This window comes from Sesamum indicum, unplaced genomic scaffold (genome assembly GCF_000512975.1).
Source record: "Sesamum indicum cultivar Zhongzhi No. 13 unplaced genomic scaffold, S_indicum_v1.0 scaffold00418, whole genome shotgun sequence".
Lineage (NCBI taxonomy): Eukaryota > Viridiplantae > Streptophyta > Magnoliopsida > Lamiales > Pedaliaceae > Sesamum > Sesamum indicum.
In genome coordinates this window covers 1-16,204 of record NW_011628306.1, presented here as the reverse complement: position 1 = coordinate 16,204, position 16,204 = coordinate 1, and the positions used below count along the sequence as shown (strand labels likewise).

General features: G+C 38.3%; 2 protein-coding genes and 1 pseudogene across 2 annotated transcripts; 2 read left to right on the top strand and 1 right to left on the bottom strand.

The window, feature by feature from the left end:
- The first annotated feature begins 6 nt into the window (after positions 1-6).
- Positions 7-4,462, top strand: LOC110011219. The gene is made up of 4 exons (XM_011103878.2): positions 7-1,322; positions 1,609-2,994; positions 3,703-3,817; positions 4,179-4,462. Exons 1-4 carry the CDS (start codon positions 678-680, stop codon positions 4,412-4,414), a joined length of 2,382 nt encoding a protein of 793 aa, XP_011102180.1. The 5' UTR covers positions 7-677; the 3' UTR covers positions 4,415-4,462.
- A 2,550-nt stretch (positions 4,463-7,012) lies between these two features.
- LOC105180217 (putative pentatricopeptide repeat-containing protein At2g01510) lies at positions 7,013-13,209 on the top strand. The gene is made up of 6 exons (XM_020691608.1): positions 7,013-7,025; positions 8,547-9,060; positions 9,310-10,646; positions 10,766-11,090; positions 11,730-11,932; positions 12,706-13,209. Exons 1-3 carry the CDS (start codon positions 7,013-7,015, stop codon positions 10,622-10,624), a joined length of 1,842 nt encoding a protein of 613 aa, XP_020547267.1. The 3' UTR covers positions 10,625-10,646; positions 10,766-11,090; positions 11,730-11,932; positions 12,706-13,209.
- Positions 13,210-14,936: 1,727 nt separating this feature from the next.
- Positions 14,937-16,126, bottom strand: LOC105180216 (annotated as a pseudogene).
- Positions 16,127-16,204: the final 78 nt, after the last annotated feature.

Here is a 16,204-nt window from a genome sequence, read left to right as displayed (position 1 = left end):
TTGCGACATCCGTTGGGATTTATTCGATGGGTTCTCCTTTTTTGATGAAATCTTGTGCTGTAGTTTTTCTTCTCTCTGTTGTGGGAAAAAGAATGAGTTGAAAAAAATATCTGGGTGTATGGTGGGTCCGAGTCGACTGAGTTGAGACCGTTTCCTGGTCTAGAAGCGTCTTTTGCTTGAATTCTTGGAAGCAACCACCGGATTTTGGGTCGGTTTTGGTTGAGTTGGACTGGAGCGGGACTGAGTTGGGATCGGGTTATTTTCCGAGTTTGGCTCTCGTGTTTTTGTTGCTAGGAGTGTGGATTAGGCGGAGGTTTAAGCAAGAAGGGTGTTTTGTGTTCTGCCGACTAGCGTGGTGAGTTCACAACTTGATTGGCTTTGTGAGTCGGTTTGGCTTCTGGTTCTTGGAGACTGGTTGAGCTGGGCTGCTGAGTTCGTCCTTCATTGTAAAGGACTGAGCCGATTAGTGTGACAGGCGGTTGGTAGTTTCATTTCCGGAAGGCTCGCCTGAATTTGTTTTGAAAGAGGAAGGAAGATAAGAATTTTGGTGTTCGTCATTATCAGAGCTTTCTGCAGCCTGCGTTAAACCAAGTTTTGGTCTTTGAAGGTGTTTAAATTACAAAAGTAAAGAAAAAATTAGCTCTGTGTGTTTGCCACATAGGAATCAACACAAGCCGATGCCTTCAGTGGGAATGAGAAGGACTACAAGGGTCTTTGGGGCGCGAGTTTTACGTTCAGGGAGGAGGCTGTGGACAGAACCGCATGAAGGGAGCAAATATGTGAGAGCAGCTCATGGGGAAAATAAGTGGACTGAGCTTATAGACAATTCTGCAGATGGAGGAGGGGATGCTGGTGATCACCGCAAGGACATGTGGCAAGACAACGAAAATGGTGCTTTTGTGGACATGACTGCGGAAGCTAGAGCAGAAGAATGTGTATCGGAAGGTATGGTGGAAGCAAAAGATGTGGACAGGATGTGTGGTATTGTGTATAGGAGAAAGAGAATGAGGATGGAGTTGGGCCTTACAGAAGATAAAAGGTATGGGAAGAAGTTTGTAAGGAAACAATGGAGGAAAAAATCCCGAGCTACTGAATCGTTTGAAATTTGTGGAGACTTCTGGGATCCTGTTAGCAGGTCTCAAGAACTTGCTATAGTTGTTAATGGGTCTTCTTATGATTACGGCTATTGGGTTGCTTGCTTCTTGAGTTCACTGCTGAGCTACATGACTAGGGTTAGAATTGGAATGAGGCGGTTGCGTGCATTTGTGCTCTCGAAGCCAATTTTTGACGCATTTTCCTCATGTGGAGTGCTTTTTCTCCAGGTAAATGATTATTCTTGTAATGTTACTTCTAAATTATGAGTGTACTTGCTCAATAATGGTAAATTTTGTAAATCATGTGTTATATAGTTATTTTTCTCTTTTGGGAGCATTTTCCAGGCATTGTAAAGATTGACTCAATCTTGAATTCATGGGTGAACCTTAGCTACAGTTTAGAAAAATGCATTAGTTGATTTGAGGTCTGAGTTGCCACTGAGAATACTAAGGTTTTCAATAACTTGCCTTAATTTATTTTGACTATATATAATTTCTGATCTTTTTGTTGCAGGATTCTATTACTGCCAAGAACCCTGGTATTTGCCTAATTTCAGGATCCCGGTCTTTGATACCATTGATTTCTGTCGATTTTACTTCAATCCCATCTTTTTTTATACGTATGCAAACAAGTATGCACCTTAGATCTGCGCATTTGGCTTGCTTGCTTGTGGCACATTCGACAGATATTTATGAGAATGATGAGAAAGTGACAGATCTGGTTGATGATGCTGGAGAAACCTCATTTCAAATTCCTTCGAGAGACCACAGAGATTGTATTTCAGTAGCTTATCAAATTTCCCCTGAAAGAGACATATCATACACTGATGCAGTAGTATCTGGTAATGATACCTCAGAGAGTCGGGCGTTGTCACACTCAGCCGTTGGATTACCTAAATCTGCTCTTCGAAATTTGCAGTTAAGAAACAGTCGTAATATCCAGAAACGGAGGAGTTCTTTGAGGCGTAAGAGAGGTAGACCACCATCAGCTTTTCGAGCACAGAAAGCTAGTTGTGCTTTATCTTCAGATTTTTTCAGAGCTAGAAACGACAGCGTCCAATTATCTGCTGCAGCACCTAGTCGTTTACTTAGGAGCTCAGGTAAGAGGAGTTCTACTGCAAACATTAAAGAGCTAAAATCTGGCACAGTGGTGTTGACACAGGATCTATGTGCCAGTAGATGTTCTGCTAACCTGTTAATTACAGAAACAGACAAGTGTTATCGGGAAGAAGGAGCTATTATCACGTTAGAATTATCCTCTTCCAAGCAATGGTTTCTTGCTGTTATGAAGGGTGGAATAAAGCGATACTGTCTGACTGCACAAAAGGTCATGAGGCCATCTTGTTCTAACCGCTTCACTCATGCTGTAATATGGACAGCAGACGGTGGTTGGAAGCTTGAGTTTCCTAATAAACAAGATTGGTCAATTTTCAAGGAACTTTATAAGGAATGCTCTGAACGGAACATGCAGTCCCCTGCAGCTAGTTTTATTCCTGTACCGGAGGTGCAAGAAGTGTCTAACCCTGTTGATACCAGTTACATGCCATATGTGAGGCCTGATTCGTACATTACTGTGAAAGATGATGAGCTAATCAGGGCTTTGGTGAAGAAGAACGCCATCTATGACATGGACTCCGATGATGAGGAATGGCTGACCAAATTGAATGACGAGTTATATGCAGGAAAGGAGCTGCGAGAACGTGTCAAACCTGAGAGTTTTGAGTTGATCATTGATGCTCTTGAGAAAGGGCTTCACTGCAATCCAGATGAGCAATTTGATGAGCAAGCAGCCTATGAGTTTTGTATGCATCTTGAGAGAAGGGAAGTTATAGAGGCTATCCGTAATTATTGGATTAAAAAGCGGAAACAGAAGCGCTCTGCTTTAGTAAGGATTTTCCAGGTAAATAGATTTGCTTCTTTAAAGATATACTAGTGTGATTGTTGATTTGTTATGGGTAGATTTACCAGGAAATGTTCTGACTAAAGAAAAGAATGCCCCTATTATATGGTTGCTTTTGTATGTTAACAATTGATTAAGGAATGGATTTCCTACTATTATCCATTTAAAACTTGTTACCTATTTCCAAATTTATGTGAGGATTCAACAATTGGTATCTTTGCTGCTGCCATAGTTTTTTCAGTTTTTCTAGTGGAATTACTTAATACCTTGAACTTCTTCTGTTATACCTTATGTCTCAGCCTACTTTTATTCTTTTTCGTTTACGTACTTTCTCTGTGAAGATTATTGAGGCATCTCATGTTTCCTAATGCATGTAGGGACGTTCTTATATTTATCCCAAGTTAATTTTTTTCGTAAGCATCATTTAACCAAGTTTTGCGGAACTGGATTTGACTAGTCAAATTTTGGCTAGAGCCTAGAACCGTATTTGAACCGACTACTCGTTTCTGACCTTTTCCCATGCATTTCTATGTTATTTTCAATTGTTCTCTGGGGTTTTTGAACCTTTACCGTCTGTCGTAAAAAAAGAAGTAAGCAACATTTTCCTGATTATCTGAGTTGTTTAGTTTCAGAATATCCTAATGATTGGCTTTTTGCTGTGCTGCTACATCGTTTTTTGGAGTTAACAAACAATTCTTTTGTTGGCAGCTATACCAGCCTAGAAGAACTCAAGTGCTACCAAAGTCCGTTTTGCGGAAGAAAAGATCATTCAAACGGCAAGCAAGTCAGGGTGGGAGAGGCAAACAACTCCCTTTGCTGCAAGGTGCTTGTCTCAAAACACACTTGTATATTGTCAGAATGAGATTAATCCATGCATGTGATATTGAGATCTTATGTTGAATGGGAAATCACAGTAGTTTACTGAATCACCAGTATATTCTGATGTTAATACCCAATATTATGATATAGATATTGGCTCTTTGAAATTTGCTGATGATTGGGGTTGACTAGGATGATTTCTGGAAGGTTTCATGCAGTTGGCTGAGAAGTATTTGTTGAAATTACCATTGTTGTTGATGACGCCATTTTGGGGATCAATAAGTTTATTCCTTGCTTAAATTTGTTAAGTGTTGTATTCAGTGGTTCATTTTTTGCTAATATTGATTATGAATTTTGTCTTACAGCAATAGCAGCCGAACGAGATGCTTTGGAACAACAAAACAACACACACAAAGTGCAAGAAGCTAAAGCTGCTGCAGACAGATTTGAGGGATTGGCTATTCAAAAGCGTCAACGAGCCCAAATGCTCATGGAAAATGCGGACTTAGCTACTTACAAAGCCATGATGGCTCTTAGAATTGCAGAAGCAGCTCAAATTTCAGAGGCTCCGGGTACAGTTGCATCCCTTTTTCTTGGTTAACCGACGGAGTAGTAACAATCATATTTCATTAAGATGGCCAATTTTTTCGAGCTAGGGGAGGGGGATTACTGTTTTTCCATCAAAACCTTGGTAGGTTGACCACCTTGTGAAAGAATTAATGTAATTTTGATTCTGATTCCAAAAAAAATAAGAAATATACTCAAATGCACTGGTTTTGATCATTAATAAAATCTGCCAAATACTACCACAAACAAACCAAAATGTGACAAAAATCTTCTTACAATACCTAGCAATATTTTGTAGTGATGATATTCTCCTTGGTTGATGATTGATGTGTCTAAGGTGAAGTATTTACATTACTGCTGGGTGGGATTGGGTGTGCCGGCGTGGATTGAGGAATCAGGACTAGAACGAAAATGGGATTGTGAGCCGTTTGATAGGAATATGTTGACAACATAAAAGTGAAATGACGATGTTTCATGTGTGTGTTGTCCGCATCGGTGCAATGCAACTTTGATTGCACCCTGTTTGAAACCATAAACTGGTCGTCTTGAACTTCCCTGAAAACAATTTTCGCATATTTCTAAGATTTATTTATTACTTTATCTTATGCATCAGAGGTATGTTTTCACCTTTTAGTTAGAAAAGATATATTTGAGTTGTAATAGGTTAATAATAAGTGAATCGAGAGTAAATATTTTCAATTTACTAATGGTGATTATTATATCTTATAAGGAATTCATCACTCTAATTTTGTCGTGTATTTCTTGTTGACTCGTAATCAAAAGAAAATTCACATCAGGTCATCTACTTTAATCTGTAAGATTCTTGGTTCAAATATTGAATTATCTGTGGCTCTGTACTAATTTATTGTGTAAGGTGGGACGATGGGCTATAATTGGGATTATTTACTAAATTAGAAAACAAACTTTTGGAAGCTTAAAATTGACAATGATTCATCACCCCTATCCTAAACCTAATTAGTGAATAATAAATGATTATTTTCTCATTGTGGTTACTAAGGACAAGTGAACCCCATCACATTCGTTTGCTATAACTCAAAAATTCATTAAAAAGGTCAAACCACCAAATACAATTAAATTATACTAACTTGTGGAATGACGTTAATATTATTATATTTTTCCCATTATAATTATAAAATTATTATGTATAAATATTAACTGAGGGGGTGAAATTGAAATTTATGTAATTTTTTTCAGTGCAAATCAGGATTTGTTTCCAAGCTATAGTCATCTAAGTTCCACACCAATTTCCTTAGCTGATTCACAAGGAAATGTGGTGAAGCAAGTATGGTTAACAGAGAGAGATTGTATTGCACCAGCACTGGAAAGCAAGATGCTTTCCATACTCTGTTCATACTGTTCAGTATACTGCTTGGAAAGTTGTTCCCACATGCTTCTCAGCCCAGCTGATGAGAGTTGAGCAAGCTGATTTCCTGATTGATTCTGATCCAATTTTGATGCTGAATATTTGCTATCTCTGCCAAGACTGCAGATGAATCTACAACTGTGCATGCAAATCATAATCTGAAAATAACATGAGACAATGTGCTCCTGGATTGTGCTCTTTAGTCAGAGGAACAACAGTTTTCTGAACAAGTGGGCTGGGCTAGGAAGAAGTCTATTTCAAGATTCTTAGCTTGATCATACAGCTTTTCGATTATATTAAGCTCTTCTCCTCTTAAAGAAACACTTAACTGGGAAGAAATGCCCACAACTCCGATGAACATAGACACATAGGACGTGACTAGGAATCACAAATATGAACAAGCATTACCAATCTGTATAGAAGCGGAAGGTTCTGAGAATAAATTCAGCGGCGCTGGCCGCCGGGTTTTAAGGAAATGCATCAGTTTCTGCATCAAAATTAAACAAAGTAATTTCCTTCTAGTTGAGCTCTCCATTTGGTACACACAAAAACCAAAAACAACACTCTACTCTCTCAATTCTTATTCTCGGGTTTTCCATCTCAATTCTAAGCTTTTGAGCTTAAGTTTCAGTATATAGGTTTCTGAGTGTTTGATCGAGATCGAAAGAAGTGCAACTGTTCTATTTTGGAAGAAATTACATTCTATTCGATGCACTGACATGAGACGTATATTTTCTTAAACACAAGTAGTTAATTCAACAATTAGGTTAAATTTATGATTTTCATTAGATTGAGAATTGTTAAGATAAGTTTACTATTTAATTTTCTTATCATAAATAACGTTTCTAACTGTTGTATAATATTTTGTTCCAACGTAGTTTATTGCTTTTAATTTATAAATCAAATTTTTATATTTTAAAATATTGTTTCATTACGCGAAACTAAAATTTTCCCAACAATTGAATACTCAAGAACTCGATCATTTTTGCTGGCAGCAGAGGGAAGGAGGTGGCTGCGAAGGTGGCGGAGTGGTGGTGGAGAGAGGAGAGTAATGGGGGCTGATGAACCTGGCAAAGGAGTAATGGGCTGGCCTTCTTCGGTCCATGTCATAATTTGGTTCAGATATTCAAAGCCCAAGAAATTTTATCCATTTCAACCCGACCCGATCCTGCCAGCTCCCACCATAATAAACTTACATTTAGGAAAAGAAACTAGGACAAACCAAGAAACCTCAGCATAAGCCTCCGCATGAGAGGAAAAGGTAAAAGATGAATCCTTTCTTTAAGTTCATTATCACCTCTATGTGGGTTTCACTCTCTATGTATTAGTATAGAGTTACGTATTTGTTATTTGGTTAGAGACTAGTTTTAAAGCATATATTTGATCCTCTTAAGGAATTCAGAGTGTAGTCTTGCTTCTTGTTAATCTGAGTTCTGTAGTTTAATTTTGTCTGCACTTCCAAAGTTCTGTTCAGCCCTTTCACAACGTAGTGCCTGTTTATTTACATTCATTTTTCCCTTTATGATTAATAAAACAGTGCAAAACTGCTACATGTTGAACGTTCTTAGAATTCCATAAAACTTGACCCGAATACAGGTCTAGACCCATGCATTTGTCCTGTAAATTTTCTAAGCATAATAAAAACTATAAGTTAGTACGAAAGGCAAGCAAACTTTCTTTAAAAAAATCGTGCAAAATAGTTAAATTTTGAACGTTGTGAAAATTCAACAAAACTTGACCTAAATGTTTGTATAGATCCATGCATTTGTGTGGTAAACATGCTAGGCGTAATAATAATTACAAGTTAGTATGAAAGTAAACAAACTTTGTTTAAAAAAATCGTGCAAAATAGCTAAATTTTGAATGTTGTCAGAATTCAAAGAAACTTGACCTAAACGTTGGTCTATATCTATGCATTTGTGTGGTAAACATGCTAAGCGTAATAATAAGTACAAGTTAGTATGAAAGGAAACAAACTTTCTTTAATAAAACCGTGGAGAACAGCTAAACTTTGAACGTTCTCAGAATTCCACGATACTTGATCCAAACGTTGGCCTAGACCCTTGCATTTATATGGTAAATTTGCTAAGTATAATAATAAGTACAAGTTACTATCAAACGAAAACGATTTTTCTTAAATAAAACAGTGCAAAACAGCTAAATGTTGAACGCTCTCATATTTCCACGAAACATGAGTTAAACACACGTCTAGACCCGTGCATTTGTGTGGTAAATTTGCTAAGCGTAGTATGAAATACAAGTTAGTATGAAAGGAAAAGAAACTTTCTTAAACAAAATCGTGCAAAACTACTAAATTTTGAACGTTTTCAGAATTCCATGAAAGTTGATCTAAACGTTGGTCTAGACCCATTCATTTGTGTTGTAAATTTGCTAAGCGTAATAATAAGTACAAGTTAGTACGGAAGGGAAACGAATTTGCTTTAATAAAACAGTGCAAAACTGCTACATGTTGAACGTTCTCAGAATTCCACGAAACATGACCCATATACAAGTCCATACCCATGCATTTGTGTGGTAAATTTGCTAAGTGTAATAATAATTTTAAGTTAGTATGTAAGGCAAACAAACTTTCATTTAAAAAACCGTGCAAAATAGCTAAATTTTGAACGTTATCAAAATTCAACGAAACTTGGTCTAAATGTTTGTCTAGATCCATTCATTTGTGTGGTAAATATGCTAGGCGTAATAATAGCTAGAAGTTAGTATGAAAAGAAACAAACTTTCTTTAATAAAACCGTAGAAAACAACTAAATTTTGAAAGTTGCGGTGTCTTGGACGATCCTGATTGGAGGTTACGCACAGAATAAACAACCTATGGAAGCTTTTAATCTTTATGTTGAGATGCTTAGGACAGGGTTGAAACCAGATCATGTCACCTTTGCGACTCTGTTATCGGGCTGTGATGAAACAATTACAAGAAAGGATGTTCATCAGGTCCATGCTCAAATCACTAGATTAGGATTTGACTCCGATCTGGCAGTCTGTAACAGCTTAGTGGATTCTTATTGCAAATCCCAAGGTCTTGAGTTAGCTTTTCAGCTCTTTAAGGGCATGATTACAAGAGATACCATTACTTTCAACACAATGATAACAGGGTGTTCAAGAGAAGGGTTGAATGAACAAGCAATAGAGCTCTTTTCAGAAATGCAGCATTATGGTTTTAGGCCTTCGGATTTCACTTTTGCTGCACTTTTACGTGCCTGTGTTGGGTTGGATGTTACTACCGTCGGACAACAGGTCCATGCACTAGCGATTAAGGCTAATTTAATAAAACAGTGCAAAACTGCTACATGTTGAACGTTCTCAGAATTCCACGAAACATGACCCATATACAAGTCCATACCCATGCATTTGTGTGGTAAATTTGCTAAGTGTAATAATAATTTTAAGTTAGTATGTAAGGCAAACAAACTTTCATTTAAAAAACCGTGCAAAATAGCTAAATTTTGAACGTTATCAAAATTCAACGAAACTTGGTCTAAATGTTTGTCTAGATCCATGCATTTGTGTGGTAAATATGCTAGGCGAAATGCCCTCGTAGACATGTATGCTAAATGCGGAAGATTTGATGAAGCCAATATTATATTTGAAAATTTGGCTGACAGAAGCTCTGTTGCTTGGACTGCCATGATTTCAGCCTGTGTTCAACAAGGCCTCAATGATGAAGCCTTTAAGCTGTTCAATGAAATGCGTAGCAATAGTGTTTGTGGGGACCAAGCAACTTTTGCAAGTACTGTGAGAGCCTCAGCAAACTTGGCTTTGCTTTCACTCGGTAAGCAATTGCACTCGTGCATAATCAGAGCTGGATTCATGTCAAATGTTTTCTGCGGCAGTTCACTCCTAGACATGTATGCTAAATGCGGATCTTTGAAGGATTCAATCGTAATTTTCAAAAATATGCCTGAGAGGAACACAATCTCGTGGAATGCAATGATCTCAGCATATGCTCAGAATGGAGATAGCAAAGCCACTCTGAGGTCCTTCAAAGAGATGGTAGAATCGGGTGTTCATCCTGATCATGTTAGCTTCCTTGGTGTTTTAACTGCCTGCAGCCACTCTGGGTGTGTCGACGAAGCACGGCAGTATTTCAATATCATGACTCAGACTTACAAACTCACCCCACAGAAAGAACACTACGCATCTTTGGTTGATGTGCTCTGCAGAAGGGGACGATTCAAGGAAGCAGAGGCATGGATGGCTCAAATGCCAGTTGAGCCAGATGAAATCATGTGGTCATCAATTCTAAACTCATGCAGGATCCATAAGAATCAAGAGTTTGCTAAGAGAGCTGCTGATGCACTTTTTAACCTCGACATGCTTAGAGATGGTGCTGCCTATGTTACTATGTCTAATATTTATGCAGAGGCAGGGGACTGGGAACATATGGCAAAGGTAAAGAAGGCGATGAGAGAACGCGGAGTTCGTAAAGTGCCTGCTTATAGTTGGGTAGAAGTTGGACGTAAAGTTCATGTCTTCACTGCCAATGACAGGACACATCCACTGAATGATGAGATAAGAAAAAAGATTGACACTTTGGGGAAGCGAATGGAAGAGGAAGGCTACAAGCCTCACTTAAGTTGTGCCCTTCAAAATGTGAATGATGAGATGAAAGCAGAATCACTTAAATATCACAGTGAAAGGTTGGCAATTGCATTTGCGCTCATCAGTATGCCGGAGCGAACGCCTATACTTGTGATGAAAAATTTAAGAGCTTGTGTAGATTGCCATGCTGCAATAAAGGTGATATCAAAAGTTGTTCAACGGGAAATTACAGTCAGGGATTTTAGTAGGTTCCATCATTTTAAAGATGGGGCTTGTTCATGTGGGGATTACTGGTGACATGCATCAAGAAGCATTACAGGTGCACTTTGTTTAAACTTGATTATCTCATTCAACTTTATCCTATCAAGCATGAAAACCAACTACAAGCTATTGAATGGTTGATTTGCTATATGGATGGTCTTGTTGCATCTATTGCAGTTTGAAGTGACTTCATTTATTGATAAGGAGGACCATTGAGCCATCTACATGACCTTCCAACTGAAAGTTTGTAGCCCCATTTCATCTTCCTGGCCAGTACAAAAGAGAAGTGCTAAACCTGAGTTGCCACTCAAATGGATAGAAATGGTACGATGGGACCGGACATATAATCTCTGCTGATGGTACGATTCAAGTTATATGCATGCATTTGCTTGACTTTACAGTCACTCTGATGGCCCCGTCATCTCTTTAACAAACAAGCCTCGTTTCATCGCTTGGTTTCCCTGATTCATAAAGACGGCACCATTAGTTCGCGTAAATTACGGTACTAAATCTGGCAAAAGTTCCTTTTTAGTTTTTAGATTATCCATCCTCTATTTGTTCATATCCATCTCTCTTTTTATCCTCCTGGAGAACCTCTTGTACATGATCAACTCCTGACTCACAATTCCATTTTTTGTCCGCATGCTGCTTGCCGACATTCAATATTCTTAATGTTGCTCTCTTTCCATTTTGTAATTTCTGTTCCATTTATATTCTATTGAATTTCGCATCCCTCTTTTTCTAACTCTAGAGATAGTCTGCAGTTTCTCTAAATGTGTATGTATGTGTATGAGAGCATAGAGATTGTTCCAAAATCTTCTTCAATTCCCACCAATTGCTGCGCTCTTTATTTCTCTGCGAGATAAAACTCCATTACATGTGAAGGTTTTATTTTTGTCATAACATAAAAGAAGATACATTCTTATGCTACACAACATAAGTCTGCTCAAGATGATATATTAAACTTAACTCCTAGGATGTCTTTTTGCAAAAACATACAAAATTGGTTGCTGTTTGGAATTACTTTATGCATTTTGTATCTGTTCTCCTGTTTTCTAATTTTCTAAAACGACGGGTCTTTCTGACTTTGATGGATATTTGATGATTACAATCCAGCTCTGGTGATTGGTGTGTTGTACAGGACATGGATGAATTTCCGAAGATGCTGGTCAGATACAGAATACCGTGCTTCACGGATGCATTCACTGGTGGAAGGCCACTATTAATATAACTTCAGCATATTCTGATAGACGGTCTATCTCAGCATTTGAATCATTTGCTCCATAACACTCTGCAAGGAAAATCTACTGCTGCCGGACTGTATAGCTGCCTTTCACACACAGGGTAAGTTCTCTGAACAATCCCTCATCAACAACCAATACAAATCAAATAGAACATTTTATGTGATGCCTAAAGAACATATTCATGTTAATCAAACATATTCCTGGAAAGTAAAAAGAAAATCTTTGCCCATCACTTCATGCAAGCCTGAACTTCTAGGACTTGGTGCAATTGGTAAAAAACTACAAATCTTGTTTGGATTGACATTGCTTGTGCAGTCAGTAAAAGTAAATTGGTTCTTTTTTATCCTTCTCACACTTGATTTGCGTATTGGCCCTTAAGCTCTTTGGAAGTGCATAGCTTTGGGATTTTGGCTCTTCCATCACCTTATTTGTTCTCAAGTTCTCCTGATTATGTGAAAGCATTGCAAACGAGTTTGCAAATCTTGGAATGAAAATTGCAAACTGATGGAGATCAAACAGGATTTCTAAAGCTATAATACAGTGGATGAAAGATCAAAATCATGTCATATACCATTTATGAGAATTACACTGCACTCGAGCCGTGATGTTTTATATTGTAGATTCCGAATTGGGGGTAGAATTGTTTGGGACTTACGAGAGAATTTGTCCTGTAAAAACATGATTGCAGAAAGGATCTTTTTGCAATATGGCCAAACCGTATGGATGTCTATGTAATTATAGTTTAAACTTTTTCTGCTATTTTGAATCCTCTAACTTACTCAAAAGTCATCACAAATTTATGAATTGTTCATCTTCTCATATACATATATATATACATACATGTTTACGTATTTGTAACTGTATGGTTTACAGGCGATACAGTTGAAAAAGTTTAAGTCTGCACCGTTTCATCAGAAATGAACCGACATAGCTACTCCTGGATGCCCTTAGCACTGGGAAGTAGCCTTTCATAGTAGCTCATTTTATCTTAACCTCTCCACCGAGCTCCATCTGCCCAGACAACCATGGCCACTTATGCTACACTTGCACTTGAGGCCTCTTGAGACGAAACGCTCTTCAAGAACTGGTTGAAGGTCTAAGAGAGCTCTTCAGCATAATACTTGTTTGCACATTTACTGCCATCACTTTGCAAATTGCAAGAGTATGTACTGCTCATTTTCCATATATAAGCCTCAGTTTGTGTTGAACATATTACCAGGCATGCTGAAGACGTGTTGTGTTTGATACGATGTTTGATAAGTGCTCGATATAGCACTTATGATGTTTTGATATGTTGGTAAACTATAAACCAAACGACTTTATGGGATCTTCTCCTATATTACTAATTAGATACGAATAAGTAAAATGAATAACAATATATTTGAAATCGTCAAACATCCACGAATTCTTCATTCATAGTTGCTATTTTTTCCCAAATCAAGTCTGATCAAATTCATTTACTACGAAACCCTTTTCTCAACGATGCATTGCAATAATGCAACACCCCTCTTAAAATATAAAACATCAACTCGACAAAAATGCACAATATCTTGTTCTTGATCTCAAAGAACCTAAGGCCGTCTTTGGTTGCTGCCAAAGTCCAAAACTTACATTATTCACCAACAGACAAAATCGCAAAGCAATGGCTCACACACAGTCTACTCAACATAGAAAGGGATGGCAAGGAACCAAACAAGGTCTCAACTAGTTGCCATATCCACAAATTTGACGGGAAAAGGCAAGTGTGCTGCTTGTGGACGAGAAGTTGATAGACAAATGGTTGGAAGTTGAGATTTGAGAATATATTACTAAAAATGGCTTATCTTGTCCACTGAATTTGGAGCCTACTTTTGAAAATATTATGATAAGAATATGGAAAATAAAAAACAAAAAAAGAGCTTGTTTGATAAAAAGTTAATGAAAAAGCAACGGTTCACACTCTGTTTCCATAGTGACTTTTGTTCGACTTTCAAGAGCTGATTACAAAATTTTAGGGTTTTCTTTTTATAAAAAATATAAATTCCAAAATATTTATCATGATTGTTACTTGTTTTGAATGGTAAACCAATTACATGACATGCATATTACATTTGTCGTATAATTGTTTCAACTTTGGGCATAACCGACTGGTTATAATCGATATGAGCTATAGTTTTTTCATAGAAAAATGCGTCCCGTAACTTATGATTTCAATTCCATTATTATTGATTTCACCATATTGTATTCTGTAACTCAAAAAATTTATAATTTTGTCCCACAATTTATTTTCATTAACTTTCTAACAAAAATGTGACATGCAACTCACGAGCTTCGTTGGATCTTGATGATGATTTGAGAGGGCAAAATTAACCAACAAATGGAGGAAAAGTGTTGTGAACATATTTTGGAGGGAAAATTGCCCCTTCTTTCTCCACCCGTTGTTACCTATTAAATAACAAAGATGATCATCATTTTCCCAAATGTTGAACATGAAAAAAACAAGATTTCAAGCAACAATCAATGATGATGAAGTTGTGTTGTGCTACTGGGCCAGGAGGACTTAATTGAGGACTTTTTGACCAATGAGAGCTAGAGTCACGTGATGATTGAATCTGGATCTACAAAACTCATTTGTAAATAGATGATCAAATTAATTACATAGGTACCAAGTATAATATATATTAGTCACGTGATTCGTTCTCTCTAAATTATACACAAAATATATTTATCACTTTGATAGATTCAAGTACGAAAAAAACTAGAATTTTCCACATACAACAAATCTAATTTGTTGGTGCAAACTATAAGCACCCGATTAGTCAACAATAGAAGCACGGTATTATTTGGAATTAACATCCTTTGACAAGGAGGAAGGGAAATCAATTAAGCTCCCAACACCGTAGGTTTTCTGAAAGACAAAGTAACTATATATTTATGACAAGGTAACCACATGTTAGCAACTAAAGTACACTTAATTTAGAGTTTGTAGCTAGCTAGAGCGACCAACACACGAAGTAAAACATCATGTTCTTTTGGCCAAGAGTCTGGATTTTCGATATGTACAACTCGTTCCTTCATTTAATTGTATTAGATTATCATGAATATTTAAACACTCACTGTACGTATCACACACTACGAGGTTGTGAGAAAGGTTGGGGTGTTATCCCTGGGCTGGGTTCAATCCTATTCATCCTAAATTGCGGCAAATTGGAATGGTCGTCTTGGTCGTGGTAGATATAGGCCATCCCTCCATGCCTAGTCATGTCCATTCCCGCCATTTCATCCTCGCTCGAAACCCTTAGTAGCTTCAACTTGTGGAGTGCCAAGAAAAGTGGTGCCATTGTAGCCGTGACCCACCCAACGATCACCAGAATTTGGATGATTTGGGCAGCCAAGAGCTTCCCACCACCGCCCATGAACAACCCGTATGGCCTATTTGGTCGATCGGGATACACCTCGTTCACGTACGCCTTCTTGGCAAATAATCCCGTGAACAACACACCCCATGCACCACATCCACCATGCAGTTGGGCTGCCTCCAGTGGATCATCGTACTTTAACTTCTCTGCCAGCTTGTTGAACCCGATCAGCACCCAAGACGCCACAAAACCGCATATGATAGCTGCCCAGGGCTCCACCACCGCGCACCCTGAGGTGATTGCTGCGAACCCCCCCAACAACCCATTGCACACATCAATCACATTCCAATGCCCAACCAGGAACCTTTTTCCAAATAGGGTAGTCAGCGCAGCCGTGCTCCCAGCCAATGTCGTCGTCACAGCTGTCCGCCCCACCGCGCTCCACTGACCGTAGTAGGGCCCCCTCGTCCCATATGACTTCAATATGGTCCAAAAGGAACCGGGATTGAAACCGTACCATCCGAACCACAACAAAAAGCTCCCCAAGACCACTAGCGAGGCACTATGGCCACGCAAGGCAACGGACCGGCCGGACCTGTCGAACCGCCCAATTCTTGGACCTTCAATCAGGGCTCCCCATAGACCGGCTATGCCACCGACCATGTGAACCACCCCAGAACCGGCAAAGTCAATGACTCCCGAACCAAAAAGAAGGTCTCCGCGGGATTTGGCAGCCCCGGCCCAACCATCGCCCGACCAAAACCAATGCGACACAATGGGGTAGACGAAACCGGTCAAGAATGAGGAGTAAATTAAGTAGGCCACAAATTGCGTCCTTTCTGCAATTGACCCGCTAGTAATACCTAACCAGAACATATACACAAACCATCCATGAATAAGGAAATAAAACTAACTGAAAATAACCAAGTACATTTTATTTTATTTTTTTAATTTTTATATTACGTAAACAAAGTGCATACAGTAACCTTATTTTTTTGTCTCTTAATCTGTGTTTACTTTTCTTTGGTATGGAC

Coding starts and splice junctions, on each gene's coding strand:
- LOC105180217 (XM_020691608.1), top strand. Junction 9,061..9,309: donor AAGGCTAATTTAATAAAACA/GTGCAAAACTGC, acceptor TAAATATGCTAG/GCGAAATGCCCTCGTAGACA.
- LOC110011219 (XM_011103878.2), top strand. CDS start 678: ATGCCTTCAGTGGGAATGAGAAGGACTACAAGGGTCTTTGGGGCGCGA. Junction 1,323..1,608: donor GTGGAGTGCTTTTTCTCCAG/GTAAATGATTAT, acceptor TTTTTGTTGCAG/GATTCTATTACTGCCAAGAA. Junction 2,995..3,702: donor CTTTAGTAAGGATTTTCCAG/GTAAATAGATTT, acceptor TTTTGTTGGCAG/CTATACCAGCCTAGAAGAAC.